At 43.6% G+C, this 18,146-nt stretch overlaps 1 protein-coding gene across 1 annotated transcript in view; it reads left to right on the forward strand.

Moving 5' to 3' along the window:
- Nucleotides 1-16,331, forward strand: part of LOC133545260 (5'-3' exoribonuclease 1-like) — a 72,180-nt gene extending 55,849 nt beyond the window's left edge. Inside the window, exons 35-39 of the mRNA XM_061890660.1 lie at nucleotides 2,853-3,019; nucleotides 6,889-7,002; nucleotides 8,660-8,759; nucleotides 8,817-9,109; nucleotides 13,734-16,331. Of these exons, the coding sequence (XP_061746644.1) occupies nucleotides 2,853-3,019; nucleotides 6,889-7,002; nucleotides 8,660-8,759; nucleotides 8,817-9,109; nucleotides 13,734-14,024 (965 nt within the window). The 3' untranslated portion in view covers nucleotides 14,025-16,331. The remainder of the gene's footprint in view (nucleotides 1-2,852; nucleotides 3,020-6,888; nucleotides 7,003-8,659; nucleotides 8,760-8,816; nucleotides 9,110-13,733) is intronic.
- Nucleotides 16,332-18,146: the final 1,815 nt, after the last annotated feature.

An 18,146-nucleotide genomic window follows, 5' to 3' on the forward strand; every position in this document is an offset into this window, starting at 1 on the left:
GTTCCAACTCTCTGGAAGATCAGGGATATGGATTTTTCTGGAGTGGGAAGGCTGCTGACGACAGGCGAGAGGCAGGAGTTGGATTCGCAGTCAAGAAGGAAATGGCCACCATGCTGGACCGAGATCCCATACCGATTGGCAACAGGATTATGACTATGACGCTCCCTTTACAGAAGAAGCTGTATGCCACTTTCATCAGTGTCTATGCCCAGTAGAGGCAAAAGAGAGGTTCTCCAGTGATCCACGTGAGACTATAAAATCTGTCCATACAGATGACAGACTGACCCTAGTGGGACAACGAGAAATGGAAAGGGTTAACCACAAATGGTGAATTCTTGCTCGCACTATGTTCAGAACATAGCCTTGTCATAACTAACACCGTATTCAAGCACACAAGAACACCTGGATGCGTCCAAGATCTAAACACTGGCATCTGCTGGACTACACCATAGTGAGCCAACAGGACCTGAGAGAAGTGCTGGACACCCGAGCGATGAGGGGCGCTGATCATGTATGAAACAGAAGCTTTACAGGTCACAAGACTGGGACAAAACCCCCACGCAAGCTGGATACTGGTGCACTGAGAGTTCATGGGAAGAGAGTTTGCAAGAACGGGACAGGATGACCGCAGGGTTTGACTTAAAAGAGAAATAGGTTGCAATGAGGGAAACTGTGTACAACACAGCCTGGGCCACCCGAAGAGGAAACATCAGGATTGGTACGATGGTCGAGATGAACATCTGTAGGAATTGCTGGTAACCAGGAGCAAAGCTAGGTAGGAGAGGCTGCAGTGTAACCCGAGATCCAAAAAGCATCCTTACAGCAGAGCCCGAAGTTAACTACAGAGGTACACCAGAGAAATGAAATCTGACTGGTGGGAAAGACAGGCAGAAGAGCTGCAGCTTGCCGTCGATGGGAATGATATGAAAACCTTCTTCACAGGCCTGAGAGAAATCTATGGCCCAACATCCAGAAGGTTGGTGCAGCTGAAATCACAAGACAGCCAGAGACAGTCCATCAGGAAGAGGATAAGATCTTGGACAGATTTGCATACCATTTTGAGGAACTGCTGAACTACCCTGGAGATTTAGCAGAGGAAGCCACGTATGCCATAGCACAGCGCCCGATAGCAGAGAGCCTGGATGAGTCGCCTGATCTCTCCGAATCAACAAGAGCAATCAACACAATGCAGGACGATAAAGCCCCAGGCCGTGACGGCATTCCAACTGAGGTGTGGAAGTCTGCGGGAGCCCAGTTGTTGACCTGTCTGCGTAAGATGATCAAAGATATCTGGGAAACTCATCAGATACCCCAGGAGTGGAAGGATGCCAGCATTGTGCCACGGTTCAAGAAAGAAGACACGAGAGCGTGAGATCTACCGAGGCATTTGACCGGCTTCTGAACAGGTTGAATGAACAGATATCGCCAGAGGTACTTCCAGAAACTCAATGTGGCTTCAGACGAGGAAGGGGCACAATGGACCTGATCTTTTGTCTGGAACAGTGCAGGAAGAGTGTATTGAGCAGGACATGCCGCTCTATGTGGTCTTCACTGACTTCAGTAGAGCTTTCGGCACGGTTTCAAGGTTCTCAAGAAGTACAGATGTACAGACAACTTTGTTGAGCTCGTTGAGGCGCTTCATACGGACGTGCGGGCAAATGTGGCACTGGCTGGATCTTTGCCGAATGACTTCCCAGTCAGAAATGGAGTGAAGCAGGGCTGTGTTCTAGCACCAACCCTGTTCTCACGCTACACATCAGCCATGCTTGAGGTCGCTTTCGAGGACACATCGAAGTGGGTCTACATCCGGACAAGAAAAGATGCAGATCTGTTCAAGGTTGTGAGAGAATTGCTGTTTGCGGACGACAGAGCTATAGTTGGCGCACAATGTAGAAGACATGCGAGATCTTGTGGACAAGTTTGCAGCAACAGCTCGTCAGTTCAGAAGACGAAATGCTTGTACCAGCCACCCAAGTATGAGCCCACATCATCCCGACCAGGGGACTTCTGTGTCATGGGAGACCCGCTCGTACAATGCTGGACATTCAAGTACCTCGGAAGCAGAGTGACAGAAAATGCCAAGCTTGATGATGACTTCAGACTCAGGATGGAGGGAGCAAGTTCTGTGTTTGGGAAATCAAAGGAAAGACTCTGGAACAACAGGCAACAGAGCAACTGTGCCAGCTACACCTTTGTACGGTGCTGGAACTTGGACCCTCTACAGGTTGCACGTTGGGAAACTTCACGCCTACATGAGGCGCCACCTTCGGACCATCATGGGCATCTCTTGGAGAGACCAAATCCCAAACACAGAGGTCCTAAGTCGTGCTGGACTGCCATCGACGGATGACATCTGAACCCAAAGGAACCTGAGATGGGTCGGGCATGTAGAGAGAATCAGCCGGAGGAAGGGAAACGAAACCGAGGCTACGGTACGAGGACGCCGTTAAACGGAATTTGAGGGTACTGAAGATGGACACTGCAACCTGGCGGCTGAAGACAAAAGACAGGGCTGAGAAGAGGTCTGGGATCCGACCCAAAAAAAAACGGTCAGTCTGTCGCACCCGACAGACTGCTACGGTGATGATGACACCTCAGTCATGTTATGGTACAATAGCAATTCTTCCGGTACACACCTCAGGGTAATATAGGTTGGTACTTGGCGCACGTTGCAGTTAGCACTTTAGCATGCGCTAGCTTTTTTTTCACCCTTTTAGCAGGTACACACCTCAGTCTCACATATTTAGGTGTTTCCTTAAGGCTAACTGTTAGCATGCCAGCTTTAATAGCTTGTCTTGTTACCAGACGCTATCTGGCCAGCGTGCTAACCGTTAGCATGTCACTTTCAACAGCTGCCATGATGAACGTTCCTCATGGAGATGCAGCTGCAACCTCTCCTCACCTGCCTCTCACCTGTGCCAACAACACCCTGATGGCCAGCAAGGTGTCAGAGCTGGGGTGTGTGTGTGGGGCTTTAGACATGGCACCTCCGGACTACACCTTCATGCACAACACACAGGTATGATCAACTGCGCACACACACACACACACACAGACACACACACACACACACACACACACTGCAGGTATGATCACCTGTGCACACACACACTGCAGTCTTTAGCTAGCATGGCTAGCCAAGGGTCCAAAGACAAGCCAGAGCTTAACAACCTTCAAGTGAACACGCTGCAGGACTGCTTGTATCGCACATGATATCGCACACAAGTGAACAAGCTGCAGGACTGCTTGTATCGCACATGATATCGCACACAAGTGAACACGCTGCAGGACTGCTTGTATCGCACATGATATCACACACAAGTGAACACGCTACAGGACTGCTTGTATCGCCCATGATATCACACACAAGTGAACATGCTGCAGGACTGCTTGTATCGCACATGATATCGCACACTAGTGAACACGCTGCAGGACTGCTTGTATCGCACATGATATCGCACACTAGTGAACACGCTGCAGGACTGCTTGTATCGCACATGATATTACACACAAGTGAACACGCTACGGGACTGCTTGTATCGCACATGATATCACACACAAGTGAACATGCTGCAGGACTGCTTGTATCGCACATGATATCACACACAAGTGAACATGCTGCAGGACTGCTTGTATCGCACATGATATCGCACACAAGTGAACACGCTGCAGGACTGCTTGCATCGCACATGATATCGCACACAAGTGAACATGCTGCAGGACTGCTTGTATCGCACATGATATCACACACAAGTGAACATGCTGCAGGACTGCTTGTATCGCACATGATATCGCACACAAGTGAACACGCTGCAGGACTGCTTGCATCGCACATGATATCGCACACAAGTGAACATACTGCAGGACTGCTTGTATCGCACATGATATCACACACAAGTGAACATGCTGCAGGACTGCTTGTATCGCACATGATATCACACACAAGTGAACATGCTGCAGGACTGCTTGTATCGCACATGATATCGCACACAAGTGAACACGCTGCAGGACTGCTTGCATCGCACATGATATCGCACACAAGTGAACACGCTGCAGGACTGCTTGTATCCCACATGATATCACACACAAGTGAACATGCTGCAGGACTGCTTGTATCGCACATGATATCGTACACAAGTGAACACGCTGCAGGACTGCTTGTATTGCACATGATATCACACACAAGTGAACATGTTGCGGGACTGCTTGTATCGCACATGATATCACACACAAGTGAACATGTTGCGGGACTGCTTGTATCGCACATGATATCACACACAAGTGAAAACGCTGCAGGACTGCTTGTATCGCACATGATATCACAGACAAGTGAACACGCTGCAGGACTGCTTGTATTGCACATGATATCGCACACAAGTGAACACGCTGCAGGACTGCTTGTATCGCACATGATATCACACATTTTTGTCCTGTTGTGTCTGTAATGTTGTGTCCTCTGGGTACTTGGGGTGTGGTGTTGTGTCCCTAATGTTGTGTCCTCTGGGTGCTTGGGGTGTGGTGTTGTGTCCCTAATGTTGTGTCCTGTGGGTATGCAGGGTGTGGTGTTGTGTCCCTAATGTTGTGTCCTGTGGGTATGCAGGGTGTGGTGTTGTGTCCCTAATGTTGTGTCCTGTGGGTATGCAGGGTGTGGTGTTGTGTCCCTAATGTAGTGTCCTGTGGGTACTTGGGGTGTGGTGTTGTGTCCCTAATGTTGTGTCCTGTGGGTACTTGGGGTGTGGTGTTGTGTCCCTAATGTTGTGTCCTGTGGGTATGCAGGGTGTGGTGTTGTGTCCCTAATGTGGTGTCTTGTGGGTACTTGGGGTGTGGTGTTGTGTCCCTAATGTTGTGTCCTGTGGGTACTTGGGGTGTGGTGTTGTGTCCCTAATGTTGTGTCCTGTGGGTATGCAGGGTGTGGTGTTGTGTCCCTAATGTTGTGTCCTGTGGGTACTTGGGGTGTGGTGTGGTGTCCCTAATGTTGTGTCCTGCGGGTATGCAGGGTGTGGTGTTGTGTCCCTAATGTTGTGTCCTGTGGGTACTTGGGGTGTGGTGTTGTGTCCCTAATGTTGTGTCCTGTGGGTACTTGGGGTGTGGTTTTGTGTCCCTAATGTTGTGTCCTGTGGGTACTTGGGGTGTGGTGTTGTGTCCCTAATGTTGTGTCCTGTGGGTACTTGGGGTGTGGTGTTGTGTCCCTAATGTTGTGTCCTGCGGGTATGCAGGGTGTGGTGTTGTGTCCCTAATGTTGTGTCCTGTGGGTACTTGGGGTGTGGTGTGGTGTCCCTAATGTTGTGTCCTGCGGGTATGCAGGGTGTGGTGTTGTGTCCCTAATGTTGTGTCCTGTGGGTACTTGGGGTGTGGTGTTGTGTCCCTAATGTTGTGTCCTGTGGGTACTTGGGGTGTGGTTTTGTGTCCCTAATGTTGTGTCCTGTGGGTACTTGGGGTGTGGTGTTGTGTCCCTAATGTTGTGTCCTGTAGGTATGCAGGGTGTGGTGTTGTGTCCCTAATGTTGTGTCCTGTGGGTACTTGGGGTGTGGTGTTGTGTCCCTAATGTTGTGTCCTGCGGGTATGCAGGGTGTGGTGTTGTGTCCCTAATGTTGTGTCCTGCGGGTATGCAGGGTGTGGTGTTGTGTCCCTAATGTTGTGTCCTGTAGGTATGCAGGGTGTGGTGTTGTGTCCCTAATGTTGTGTCCTGTGGGTACTTGGGGTGTGGTGTTGTGTCCCTAATGTTGTGTCCTGTGGGTATGCAGGGTGTGGTGTTGTGTCCCTAATGTTGTGTCCTGTGGGTATGCAGGGTGTGGTGTTGTGTCCCTAATGTTGTGTCCTGTGGGTATGCAGGGTGTGGTGTTGTGTCCCTAATGTTGTGTCCTGTGGGTATGCAGGGTGTGGTGTTGTGTCCCTAATGTTGTGTCCTGTGGGTATGCAGGGTGTGGTGTTGTGTCCCTAATGTTGTGTCCTGTGGGTACTTGGGGTGTGGTGTGGTGTCCCTAATGTTGTGTCCTGCGGGTATGCAGGGTGTGGTGTTGTGTCCCTAATGTTGTGTCCTGTAGGTATGCAGGGTGTGGTGTTGTGTCCCTAATGTTGTGTCCTGTGGGTACTTGGGGTGTGGTGTTGTGTCCCTAATGTTGTGTCCTGTGGGTATGCAGGGTGTGGTGTTGTGTCCCTAATGTTGTGTCCTGTGGGTATGCAGGGTGTGGTGTTGTGTCCCTAATGTTGTGTCCTGTGGGTATGCAGGGTGTGGTGTTGTGTCCCTAATGTTGTGTCCTGTGGGTATGCAGGGTGTGGTGTTGTGTCCCTAATGTTGTGTCCTGTGGGTATGCAGGGTGTGGTGTTGTGTCCCTAATGTTGTGTCCTGTGGGTACTTGGGGTGTGGTGTGGTGTCCCTAATGTTGTGTCCTGCGGGTATGCAGGGTGTGGTGTTGTGTCCCTAATGTTGTGTCCTGTAGGTATGCAGGGTGTGGTGTTGTGTCCCTAATGTTGTGTCCTGTGGGTACTTGGGGTGTGGTGTTGTGTCCCTAATGTTGTGTCCTGTGGGTATGCAGGGTGTGGTGTTGTGTCCCTAATGTTGTGTCCTGTGGGTATGCAGGGTGTGGTGTTGTGTCCCTAATGTTGTGTCCTGTGGGTATGCAGGGTGTGGTGTTGTGTCCCTAATGTTGTGTCCTGTGGGTATGCAGGGTGTGGTGTTGTGTCCCTAATGTTGTGTCCTGTGGGTATGCAGGGTGTGGTGTTGTGTCCCTAATGTTGTGTCCTGTGGGTATGCAGGGTGTGGTGTTGTGTCCCTAATGTTGTGTCCTGTGGGTATGCAGGGTGTGGTGTTGTGTCCCTAATGTTGTGTCCTGTGGGTATGCAGGGTGTGGTGTTGTGTCCCTAATGTTGTGTCCTGTGGGTATGCAGGGTGTGGTGTTGTGTCAAGTCAAGCTGTCCAACGGTCTGATCGTTCACGGACCACAGTGCCAGTCGGAGAACGAGGCCAAAGAAAAAGCTGCTTTCTTCGCCTTACAAAGATTGGTATGTCATGATGTCATTGGCCTTACAAAGATTGGTATGACATGATTTCATTGGCCTTACAAAGATTGGTATGACATCATGTCATTGGCCTTACAAAGATTGGTATGACATGATGTCTTTGGCCTTACAAAGATTGGTATGCCATGATGTCATTGGCCTTACAAAGATTGGTATGCCATGATGTCATTGGCCTTACAAAGATTGGTATGCCATGATGTCATTGGCCTTACAAAGATTGGTATGCCATGATGTCATTGGCCTCACAAAGATTGGTATGCCATGATGTCATTGGCCTTACAAAGATTGGTATGCCATGATGTCATTGGCCTCACAAAGATTGGTATGCCATGATGTTATTGGCCTTACAAAGATTTGTATGTCATGATGTCATTGGCCTTACAAAGATTGGTATGACATGATTTCATTGGCCTTACAAAGATTGGTATGACATCATGTCATTGGCCTTACAAAGATTGGTATGACATGATGTCTTTGGCCTTACAAAGATTGGTATGCCATGATGTCATTGGCCTTACAAAGATTGGTATGCCATGATGTCATTGGCCTTACAAAGATTGGTATGGCATGATGTCATTGGCCTTACAAAGATTGGTATGCCATGATGTCATTGGCCTCACAAAGATTGGTATGCCATGATGTCATTGGCCTTACAAAGATTGGTATGCCATGATGTCATTGGCCTTACAAAGATTGGTATGCCATGATGTCATTGGCCTTAAAAAGATTGGTATGCCATGATGTCATTGGCCTCACAAAGATTGGTATGCCATGATGTCATTGGCCTTACAAAGATTGGTATGCCATGATGTCATTGGCCTTACAAAGATTGGTATGCCATGATGTCATTGGCCTTACAAAGATTGGTATGCCATGATGTCATTGGCCTTACAAAGATTGGTATGCCATGATGTCATTGGCCTTACAAAGATGGGTATGGCATGATGTCATTGGCTTTACAAAGATTGGTATGTCATGATGTCATTGGCCTTACAAAGATGGGTATGTCATGATGTCATTGGCCTTACAAAGATTGGTATCCCATGATGTCATTGGCCTTAAAAAGATTGGTATGTCATGATGTCATTGGCCTTACAAAGATTGGTATGTCATGATGTCATTGGCCTTACAAAGATTGGTATGTCATGATGTCATTGGCCTTACAAAGATTGGTATGTCATGATGTCATTGGCCTTAAAAAGATTGGTATGTCATGATGTCATTGGCCTTACAAAGATTGGTATGTCAGGATGTCATTGGCCTTAAAAAGATTGGTATGTCATGATGTCATTGGCCTTACAAAGATTGGTATGGCATGATGTCATTGGCCTTAAAAAGATTGGTATGTCATGATGTCATTGGCCTTACAAAGATTGGTATGCCATGATGTCATTGGCCTTAAAAAGATTGGTATGTCATGATGTCATTGGCCTTACAAAGATTGGTATGTCATGATGTCATTGGCCTTACAAAGATTGGTATGTCATAATGTCATTGGCCTTACAAAGATTGGTATGTCATGATGTCATTGGCCTTACAAAGATTGGTATGTCATAATGTCATTGGCCTTACAAAGATTGGTATGTCATGAGGTGACTGAGTGAAATGTTTGGTGATGTTGTGCTGAAACTATGTCCAGAGTTCACTGGGCCCGAGCTTCCCTCTCCAAGCTCCAGTTTACCACAGTGGTGTTGAACACCTGCAGGCTCCGCCCATCAGAGCCATCTTCAACCAGCCAGGTGAGGAACGTACCTGAGCTCAAAGTGATGTTGTCATGGCAAAACTGCTGCTTTCAGGTGGCTTGATGATGCCGCCACAGGCCTGTGGCCCCGCCCCTCTGTGGGCGGTACCTCTTCCTGCTCACCTGCACCACCAGAACCAAAACTTCTACAGAGCAGCAGGTGTGTTTCCTGTGCGGCCGCACCACCTTGCACCTGTGGCCTCCCACCACGGCGCACCTGTGGCCTCCCACCACGGCGCACCTGTGGCCTCCCACCATGTTGCACCTGTGGCCTCCCACCACGGCGCACCTGTGGCCTCCCACCACGGCACACCTGTGGCCTCGCACAAGCAGTTCATCCCCTTGCAGGTAAGAGAACACTTTTCACGCTTTGTTTTTACTCAACTTTTACACAACTGTGACCCAACTTTTACTCTACTTTCACTCAAATTTTACTGAACGTTCACCCAACTTTCATCCAACTTTACTGTAGTTTTACCCAAGTTTTGCTCCAGTTTTGCCTATTCTTGACACAACTTTTACTCTAGTTTTACCCAGGTTTACTCTAGTTTTACCCAACTTTCACCAACTTTCACCCAACTTTCACCAAATTTCACCCAACTTTACACTAGATTTACCCAAGTTTTGCTCCAGTTTTGCCTAATCTTGACACAACTTTTACTCTAGTTTTACCCAGGTTTACTCTAGTTTTACCCAACTTCCACCCAACTTTCACCCAACTTTCACCAAATTTCACCCAACTTTACTCTAGATTTACCCAAGTTTTGCTCCAGTTTTGCCTAATCTTAACACAACTTTTACTCTAGTTTTACCCAGGTTTACTCTAGTTTTACCCAACTTTCACTCAACTTTCACCAAATTTCACCCAACTTTACTCCAGATTTACCCAAGTTTTGTTCCAGTTTTGCCTATTCTTGACACAACTTTTACTCTAGTTTTACCCAAGTTTACTCTAGTTTTACCCAACTTCCACCCAACTTTCACCCAAATTTCACCCAACTTTACTCTAGATTTACCCAAGTTTTGCTCCAGTTTTGCCTATTCTTGACACAACTTTTACTCTAGTTTTACCCAAGTTTACTCTAGTTTTACCCGACTTCCACCCAACTTCCACCCAACTCCCACCCAACATCCACCCAACATCCACCCAACATCCACCCAACATCCACCCAACTCCCACCCAACTCCCACCCAACTCCCACCCAACTCCCACCCAACTCCCACCCAACTCCCACCCAACTCCCACCCAACTCCCACCCAACTCCCACCCAACTCCCACCCAACTCCCACCCAACTCCCACCCAACTCCCACCCAACTTCCACCCAACTTCCACCCAACTTCCACCCAACTTCCACCCAACTTCCACCCAACTTCCACCCAACTTTCACCCAACTTTCACCCAACTTTCACCCAGGTTTACCCAGGTTTTACTCAAGTACTACTCAAGTTTTACTCAACTTTGACCCAACTTTGACCCAACTATACTCTAATTTTACCCAGGTTCTACTCGAGTTGTGCTCAACTTTTACCTATCCTTGACCCAACCTTGACACAACTTTGACCCAACGTGGACTCTAGTTTTACCCAAGTTTACTCTAGTTTTACCCAAGTTTTAATTTTTCACCGAACTTTACTCTAGTTTTACCCAAGTTTTAAATTCCAGTTTTACCTAACCTTGACACAACTTTGACGCAACTTGTACTCTAGTTTTACCCAAGTTTACTCTAGTTTTACCCAAGTTTTCAACTTTGACCCAACTTTCACTCAACTTTGACCCAACTTTAAACCAACTTTGAACTAACTTTCACCCAATTTTGACCCAATTTCACCCAACTTTGACCAACTTTCACCCAATTTTACTCTAGTTTTACCCAAGTTTTGCTCCAGTTTTGCCTAATCCTGACCCAATCTTGACACAACTTTTATTCTAGTTTTATCCAAGTTTTACCCAACTTCCACCCAACTTTCATTCAACTTTGACCCAACTTCACTCTAGTTTTACCCAAGTTTTACTCCAATTTTACCTAACTTTGAACCAACTTTGACCCAACTTTGACTCTAGTTTTCCCCAAGTTTACTCAAGTTTTACCCAAGTTTTCAACTTTCACCCAACTTTACTCTAGTTTTACCCAAGTTTTATTCCAGTTTTACTCCAGTTTTACCTAACCTTGACCCAACCTTGATACAACTTTGACTCTAGTTTTACCCAATTTAACTGTAGTTTTACCCAAGTTTTACTCCAGTTTTACCCAAGTTTTACTCAAGTACTACTCAACTTTTATTTAAGTTTTACCCAACTTTGACCTAAGTTTTACTCAACTTTTACCCAACTTTAACCCAACTATACTCTAATTGTACCCAAGTTCTACTCCAGTTGTGCTCAAGTTTTACCTAATCTTGACCCAGCCTGGACACAACTTGGACCCAACATGGACTCTAGTTTTAAAAGGGAATAAGTGGTAGAAAATGGATGGATGGATGGATACTATAGTTTTACCCAAGTTTTCAACTTTCACCCAACTTTACTCTAGTTTTACCCAAGTTTTACTCCAGTTTTACCTAACCTTGACCCAACCTTGACATAACTTTGACTCTCGTTTTACCCAAGTTTACTGTAGTTTTACCGAAATTTTACTACAGTTTTACCCAAGTTTTACTCAAGAACTGCTCAACTTTTACTCAGATTTTCCCCAACTTTTACCCAATTTTGACCTAAATTTTACTCAACTTTGACCCAATTATACTCTAATTTTACCCAAGTTCTACTCCAGTTGTGCTCAAGTTTTACCTAACCTTGACACATCTTTGACAAAACTTCGACTCTACTTTTACCCAAGTTTACTCTAGTTTTACCCAAGTTTTCAACTTTCACCCAACTTTACTCTAGTTTTACCCAAGTTTCACTCCAGTTTTACCTAACTTTGACACAACTTTGACCCAACTTGTACTCTAGTTTTACCCAAGTTTACTCTAGTTTTACCCAAGTTTTCAACTTTCACCCAACTTTATTCTAGTTTTACCCAAGTTTTACTCCAGTTTTACCTAACATTGACACAACTTTGACCCAACTTGTACTCTAGTTTTACCCAGGTTTACTCTAGTTTTACCCAAGTTTTCAACTTTCACCCAACTTTACTCTAGTTTTACCCAAGTTTTACTCGTTTTACCTAACTTTGACACAACTTTGACCCAACTTGTACTCTAGTTTTACCCAAGTTTACTCTAGTTTTACCCAAGTTTTCAACTTTCACCCAAGTTTACTCTAGTTTTACCCAAGTTTTACTCCAGTTTTACCTAACATTGACACAACTTTGACCCAACTTGGACTCTAGTTTTACCCAAGTTTACTCTAGAATTACCCAAGTTTTCAACTTTCACCCAACTTTACTCTAGTTTTATCCAAGTTTTACTCCAGTTTTACCTAACTTTGACACAACTTTGACCCAACTTGTACTCTAGTTTTACCCAAGTTTACTCTAGTTTTACCCAAGTTTTCAACTTTCACCCAACTTTATTCTAGTTTTACCCAAGTTTTACTCGTTTTACCTAACTTTGACACAGCTTTGACCCAACTTGTACTCTAGTTTTACCCAAGTTTACTCTAGTTTTACCCAAGTTTTCAACTTTCACCCAACTTTATTCTAGTTTTACCCAAGTTTTACTCCAGTTTTACCTAACTTTGACACAACTTTGACCCAACTTGTACTCTAGTTTTACCCAAGTTTTCAACTTTCACCCAACTTTATTCTAGTTTTACCCAAGTTTTACTCCAGTTTTACCTAACTTTGACACAACTTTGACCCAACGTGTACTCTAGTTTTACCCAAGTTTTCAACTTTCACCCAACTTTACTCTAGTTTTACGCAAGTTTTACTCCAGTTTTACCTAACCTTGGCCCAACCTTGACACCACTTTGACTCTAGTTTTACCCAAGTTTACTCCAGTTTTACCCAAGTTCTACTCCAGTTGTGCTCAACTTTTACATAACTTTGACCCAACTTGGACTCTAGTTTTACACAAGTTTTCAACTTTTACCTAACCTTTCCCAACCTTAACACAACTTTGACCCAACTTTGACTCTAGTTTTACCCACGTTTACTCTAGTTTTACCAATGTTTTACTCCAGTTTTACCCAAGTTTTACTCTAGGTTTTCCCTAGTTTTTCTCTAGTTTTACCCAAGTTTGACTCCACTTTTACTCTACTTTTACCCAATTTTTACACAGGTTTTACTTGAGTACTGAGAGTAGTAGAAAGTGACTATTACTACAAAGAGTACTAAGAGTAGTAGAAAGTATTACTACAAAAAAGTACTAGGATGAGCACCACTAAAAGTACTAAGTGTACTAGAAAGTATTACTACAAAAAAGTACTAGGATGAGTACCACTAAAAGTACTAAGTGTAGTAGAAAGTATTACTACAAAAAAGTACTAGGATGAGTACCACTGAAAGGACTAAGTGTAGTAGAAAGTATTAATACAAAAAAGTACTAGGATGAGTACCACTAAAAGTACTAAGTGTACTAGAAAGTATTACTACAAAAAAGTACTAGGATGAGTACCACTAAAAGTACTAAGTGTACTAGAAAGTATTACTACAAAAAAGTACTAGGATGAGTACCATTGAAAGGACTAAGTGTAGTAGAAAGTATTACTACAAAAAAGTACTAGGATGAGTACCACTAAAAGGACTAAGAGTAGCAGAAAGTAAGTATTACTACCAACAAGTACTAAGATGAGTACGAAGAGTAGTAGAAAGTCAGTATTACTTCAAAAAGTAATAGAAAGTATCTATTACTACATAAAGTAGTAGAAAGTGAGTATTAAGTAGTAGTAGTAGTAGTAGTAATAGTACTGGAGAGTGAGGTGTGATGTGGTTGATCAGGTGACCAAGATGAGTACTACAAAGAGTATTAAGTAGTAGTAGTATTAAGTAGTAGTATTGGAGAGTGAAGTGTGATGTGTTTGATCAGGTGACCAAGAAGCGGGTGTCGGCCAATAAGAGTCGTCAGGAGTTCTACAGCGCCGCCCACTCAGCGGCCCGGAGAGCCCAGGACACGCCCCCTGGCCAATCACACGCTCCCAAGCCCAGAGAAGACCGCTCCTCTCCTCGGCCAGAGGCCGTTGCCACGACGACGGCGGACCCCCACACTCCCCCCCGGCAAAATAAACCCTCGACTGGCCACACCCCCGGCTCCGCCTCCAAAAGGAGACACAGGAAACTGGCCGTCACCTTTGAGCCAGGTAAAGTGTCGGAGCAGTGATGTCGCTTTTAGCTCCTCCTCCTCATGCCAACATGCTGACTTGAAAAATTTACCAATTTTAGCAACATGCCAAGTTTAGCAACTTATGCTACTTTTACAAAAGCAACATGTTTACTTTAACATGATACCTTTAGCAACATGCTAGCTTTAACATCATGCTAACTGTAGCAACATGTTCACTTCAACATTTTTACTTTAGCGTCATGCCGACTTAAACAGCATGCCAACTTTTGAAACATGCTAACTCAATAAACATGCTAACTTGAAAAATGTACCAATTTTAGCAACATGCCAAGTTTAGCAAGACACCAACTTTTGCTACTTTTACAAAATGTTCACTTAAGCAACATGTTTACTTTAACATGCTACCTTTAGCAACATGCTAACTTTAACATCAGGCTAAATTCAACATCATGCTAACTGTAACAACATGTTCACTTTACCAACATGCTAATTTTAACATGTTTACTTTAGCGTCATGCCGTCAACTTAAACAACATGCCAACTTTTGCAACATGCTAACTCTAGAAAAATGCTAACCTTAGCAACATGTTAACTTTAGCAACGTTAACTTGAACACCTTGTTTACTTAACATCATGCTAAGTTGGCATCATGCTCACTTTTGCAACATGCTATCTTCAGCCACATGCTAACTTTGGTAAAATGTGTACTTGTTATAGTAACTTTAAGAACATGTTGACTCTGACAACATGCTTGCATTGTAGCATCTTGCTTACTTTAGCATACATGCCATCTTTAGCAACATGCTAACTTCGATAAAATGTTTACTTGTTATCGTCACTGTAGCTTTGATAAAATGCTAACTCTAATATCATGCTAACTTTGACAACAAATCAACTCTAGCAACCTGCTAAAATTAGCAACATGTTTGCTCTTGCACCATGCTTACTTTGGTAAAATGTTAAATTGTCATAATGGTAACTTTAAGAACATGTTAACTCTGACACCATGCTACATTGCAGCATCATGCTAACTTTAGCAACGTGTTAACTCGAGCAACATGCTAACTTTGATAACATGTTAACTCGAGCAACATGCTAACTTTGATAACATGTTTGCTTGTTATCGTCGCCGTAACTTTGACAAAATGCTAACTCTAACCACATGCTTACATTGTAGCATCATGCTAACTTTAACATGCATGTTAACTCAAGCAACATGGTTAATTTTGCAAGACGCTAACTTTAGCAACACGCTAATTTTGGCATCATGTTAATCTTGGTGACATGTTTACTTTTTAGCATCATGCTAACTTTAGCACCCCAAACTGTAAGATTTGCAGTGTTTTCTTTGATCAAAAATGAGTTGGCAAAAAGATTTGATTTAAAAATGATGTCATCTTTTCCTCGCCTCTTGAGGGCAAACTACAAATAGAAATAGGAGAGTAGCTCCGCCCCCTCTGAGGACTAAGTTTGGATGTAAAACAACTTTAAAGACTGACTTGTTTCAAACACTTTTTTAAATCTGCATGATCATAGACTATTTTCTTCTTTTCATTCTCTACTTTTTAACATTTCTTTGTCTGTGGAAGTCAATATTTACTCCTGACTTAGTACAGTCTATCTTCAAGATAGTCAATATTACTCCTGACTTAGTACAGTCCATCTTCAAGATAGTCAATATTTACTCCCGACTTAGTACAGTTCATCTTCAAGATTGTCCATATTGACTCCTGACTTAGTACAGTCCATCTACAAGATAGTCATTATTACTCCCGACTTAGTACAGTCCATCTTCAAGATTGTCCATATTGACTCCTGAGTTAGTACAGTCCATCTACAAGATAGTCATTATTACTCCCGACTTAGTACAGTCCATCTTCAAGATAGTCAATATTGACTCATGACTTAGTACAGTTCATCTTCAAGATAGTCAATATTGACTCTTGACTTAGTACAGTCCATCTTCAAGATAGTCATTATTACTCCTGACCTAGTACAGTCCATCTTCAAGATAGTCAATATTGACTCCTGACTTAGTACAGTTCATCTTCAAGATAGTCAATATTGACTCATGACTTAGTACAGTTCATCTTCAAGATAGTCAATATTGACTCTTGACTTAGTACAGTCCATCTTCAAGATAGTCATTATTACTCCTGACCTAATACAGTCCATCTTCAAGATAGTCAATATTGACTCCTGACTTAAGTATCTGCATCACATGACTAATCATTTTAGTTGTCTTGTTGACTTTTTATTTCTTGTAATATTTGTCCTACTATGTTGTACAAGCTCTGATAGTCATGTGATCGTGTTCAATAAAATCGTTCTATGCTTTGGAAACATCTCTTTGGTCTTTGTTTTGGTCCATGCCCCTCTGGTCTCGACCAAATCCAGGGTGACCTTGGACCTTCTACTTCAAAAATGTGGTTTTATTTTGCCCTTGTTTGGAGGACCAAGTATTGTGATCACCATGTTTTATTCGCGACTAAGTCGGGCTATTTTTTTTGGAAGGCCAAGTGTTTACTTCAAGATTGGACTAAGTCCACTTGTGATCACTATGTTTTATTCATGACTAAGTCGGACTATTTCTGTTTGGAGGACCAAGTGTTTACTTCAAGATTGGACCAAGTCCACCTGTGATCACTATGTTTTGTTCATGACTAAGTCGGACTATTTCTGTTTGGAGGACCAAGTGTTTACTTCAAGATTGGACCAAGTCCACCTGTGATCACTATGTTTTATTCACGACTAAGTCGGACTATTTCTGTTTGGAGGACCAAATCGGGTCACGGCACCAATTGAGAGAATTCCTGGTTCTGTTGTTGGACACAATTTGATTCCCCTAGGCCCCAGGGAGTTCTGTTCTAGATCTTAGGCCCTTGTACCAAGATGGTTTTTAGTCCATGGCACACCCACACCTCTTTGTAGACCCGAGGAGAGGTCTGGTAAAGCTGTCCTTGGTAAGCTAGGAGACAGGACAGACCTGCATTCAGTCTGGTCGCCCTAACAAGACGTCGCCCACCAAAAACTGTACCTGGTCCTGTGGCTACGCATGGTGGTGCAGTAAGCTGAGACCACCTGAGGTCCGGGTGCATCCACCAAAAGTCCTGCACTGTGACCCTGAATGCAACCTCAGTGCTCCCAGACGCCAGTCCTGGTTTTTGTCTTTGGACCCTAAGGCCAGTCCGTGTGACTTGGCCAGGTGGTCTTCAGTAGACCTCACCACACCAGTCCAGTTTGAGCTTTGCACCTCTATAGTCTGACTGGCAGTACTTGTTGAAGTACTGCTACTACATCTCTGTGTACTCTGGTGTACTTTAGTCTTAGACGGCTATCAGTACTTTGTAGTACACAGTACTTGTTGAAGTACTGCTACTACATCAGTTAGTTATTAGTCATAAATGATGTTAGTTACTCATTAGTTGTGAATGGTATTGTTAGCTAGTTATTAGTCCTAAATAGTATTGAGTTAGTTATTGGTCTCCGGGCAACAGCAGCGAAGGTCTGCCCGGTCGCAGACTGGCCTCATAGTCCTTATAGCTGTTCAACCAATCTTTTTAAGTTACGGTTGAGTAGTTAACATGGGCGCCATGTTGCATCGTACCTTGGTAGCTGTTCAGCCAACCCTTTTAAGTTACGGTTTTAAGAAGTCAATGTTCTAATAACAGTCAAAGCCTGGGGTCTTGAAAGCTGTATCGTGTTGAAAAACGTGGATGGAGTAGTTGTTTCGGAAAACTGGAATTCTGGAAAATCCTGTACTTAATTTGAACTAGGAAAATGGGAAGTTTGAATTTCCAGAATGGTGCAATGTGTGAAGGTGGAATGGTTTGAATAGGTTAAAACATGTTGAAATGTTGTATTGTTGTATCTTTTTTTGTATTTTTTTTCCTTTATTTTATTAGACAATTAAAACTAGATGAGGCAATTCCTGAAGGAATTGCGTGCAAATGCTCCAATGCTGAAGATGAACTGAAATGTATATATTAATGTGTGTATATATATTTGTGGGTGTAGATATATGTATATCTGTATATATATATATATATATATATATATATATATATATATATATATATATATATATATATATATATATATATATATATATATATATATATTTAGTATATGGATAAGCGATAGAAAATAGATGAAAGG

The sequence above is a fragment of the Nerophis ophidion genome, linkage group LG28 (assembly GCF_033978795.1).
Source record: "Nerophis ophidion isolate RoL-2023_Sa linkage group LG28, RoL_Noph_v1.0, whole genome shotgun sequence".
In the NCBI taxonomy this organism is placed as follows: Eukaryota; Metazoa; Chordata; class Actinopteri; order Syngnathiformes; family Syngnathidae; genus Nerophis; species Nerophis ophidion.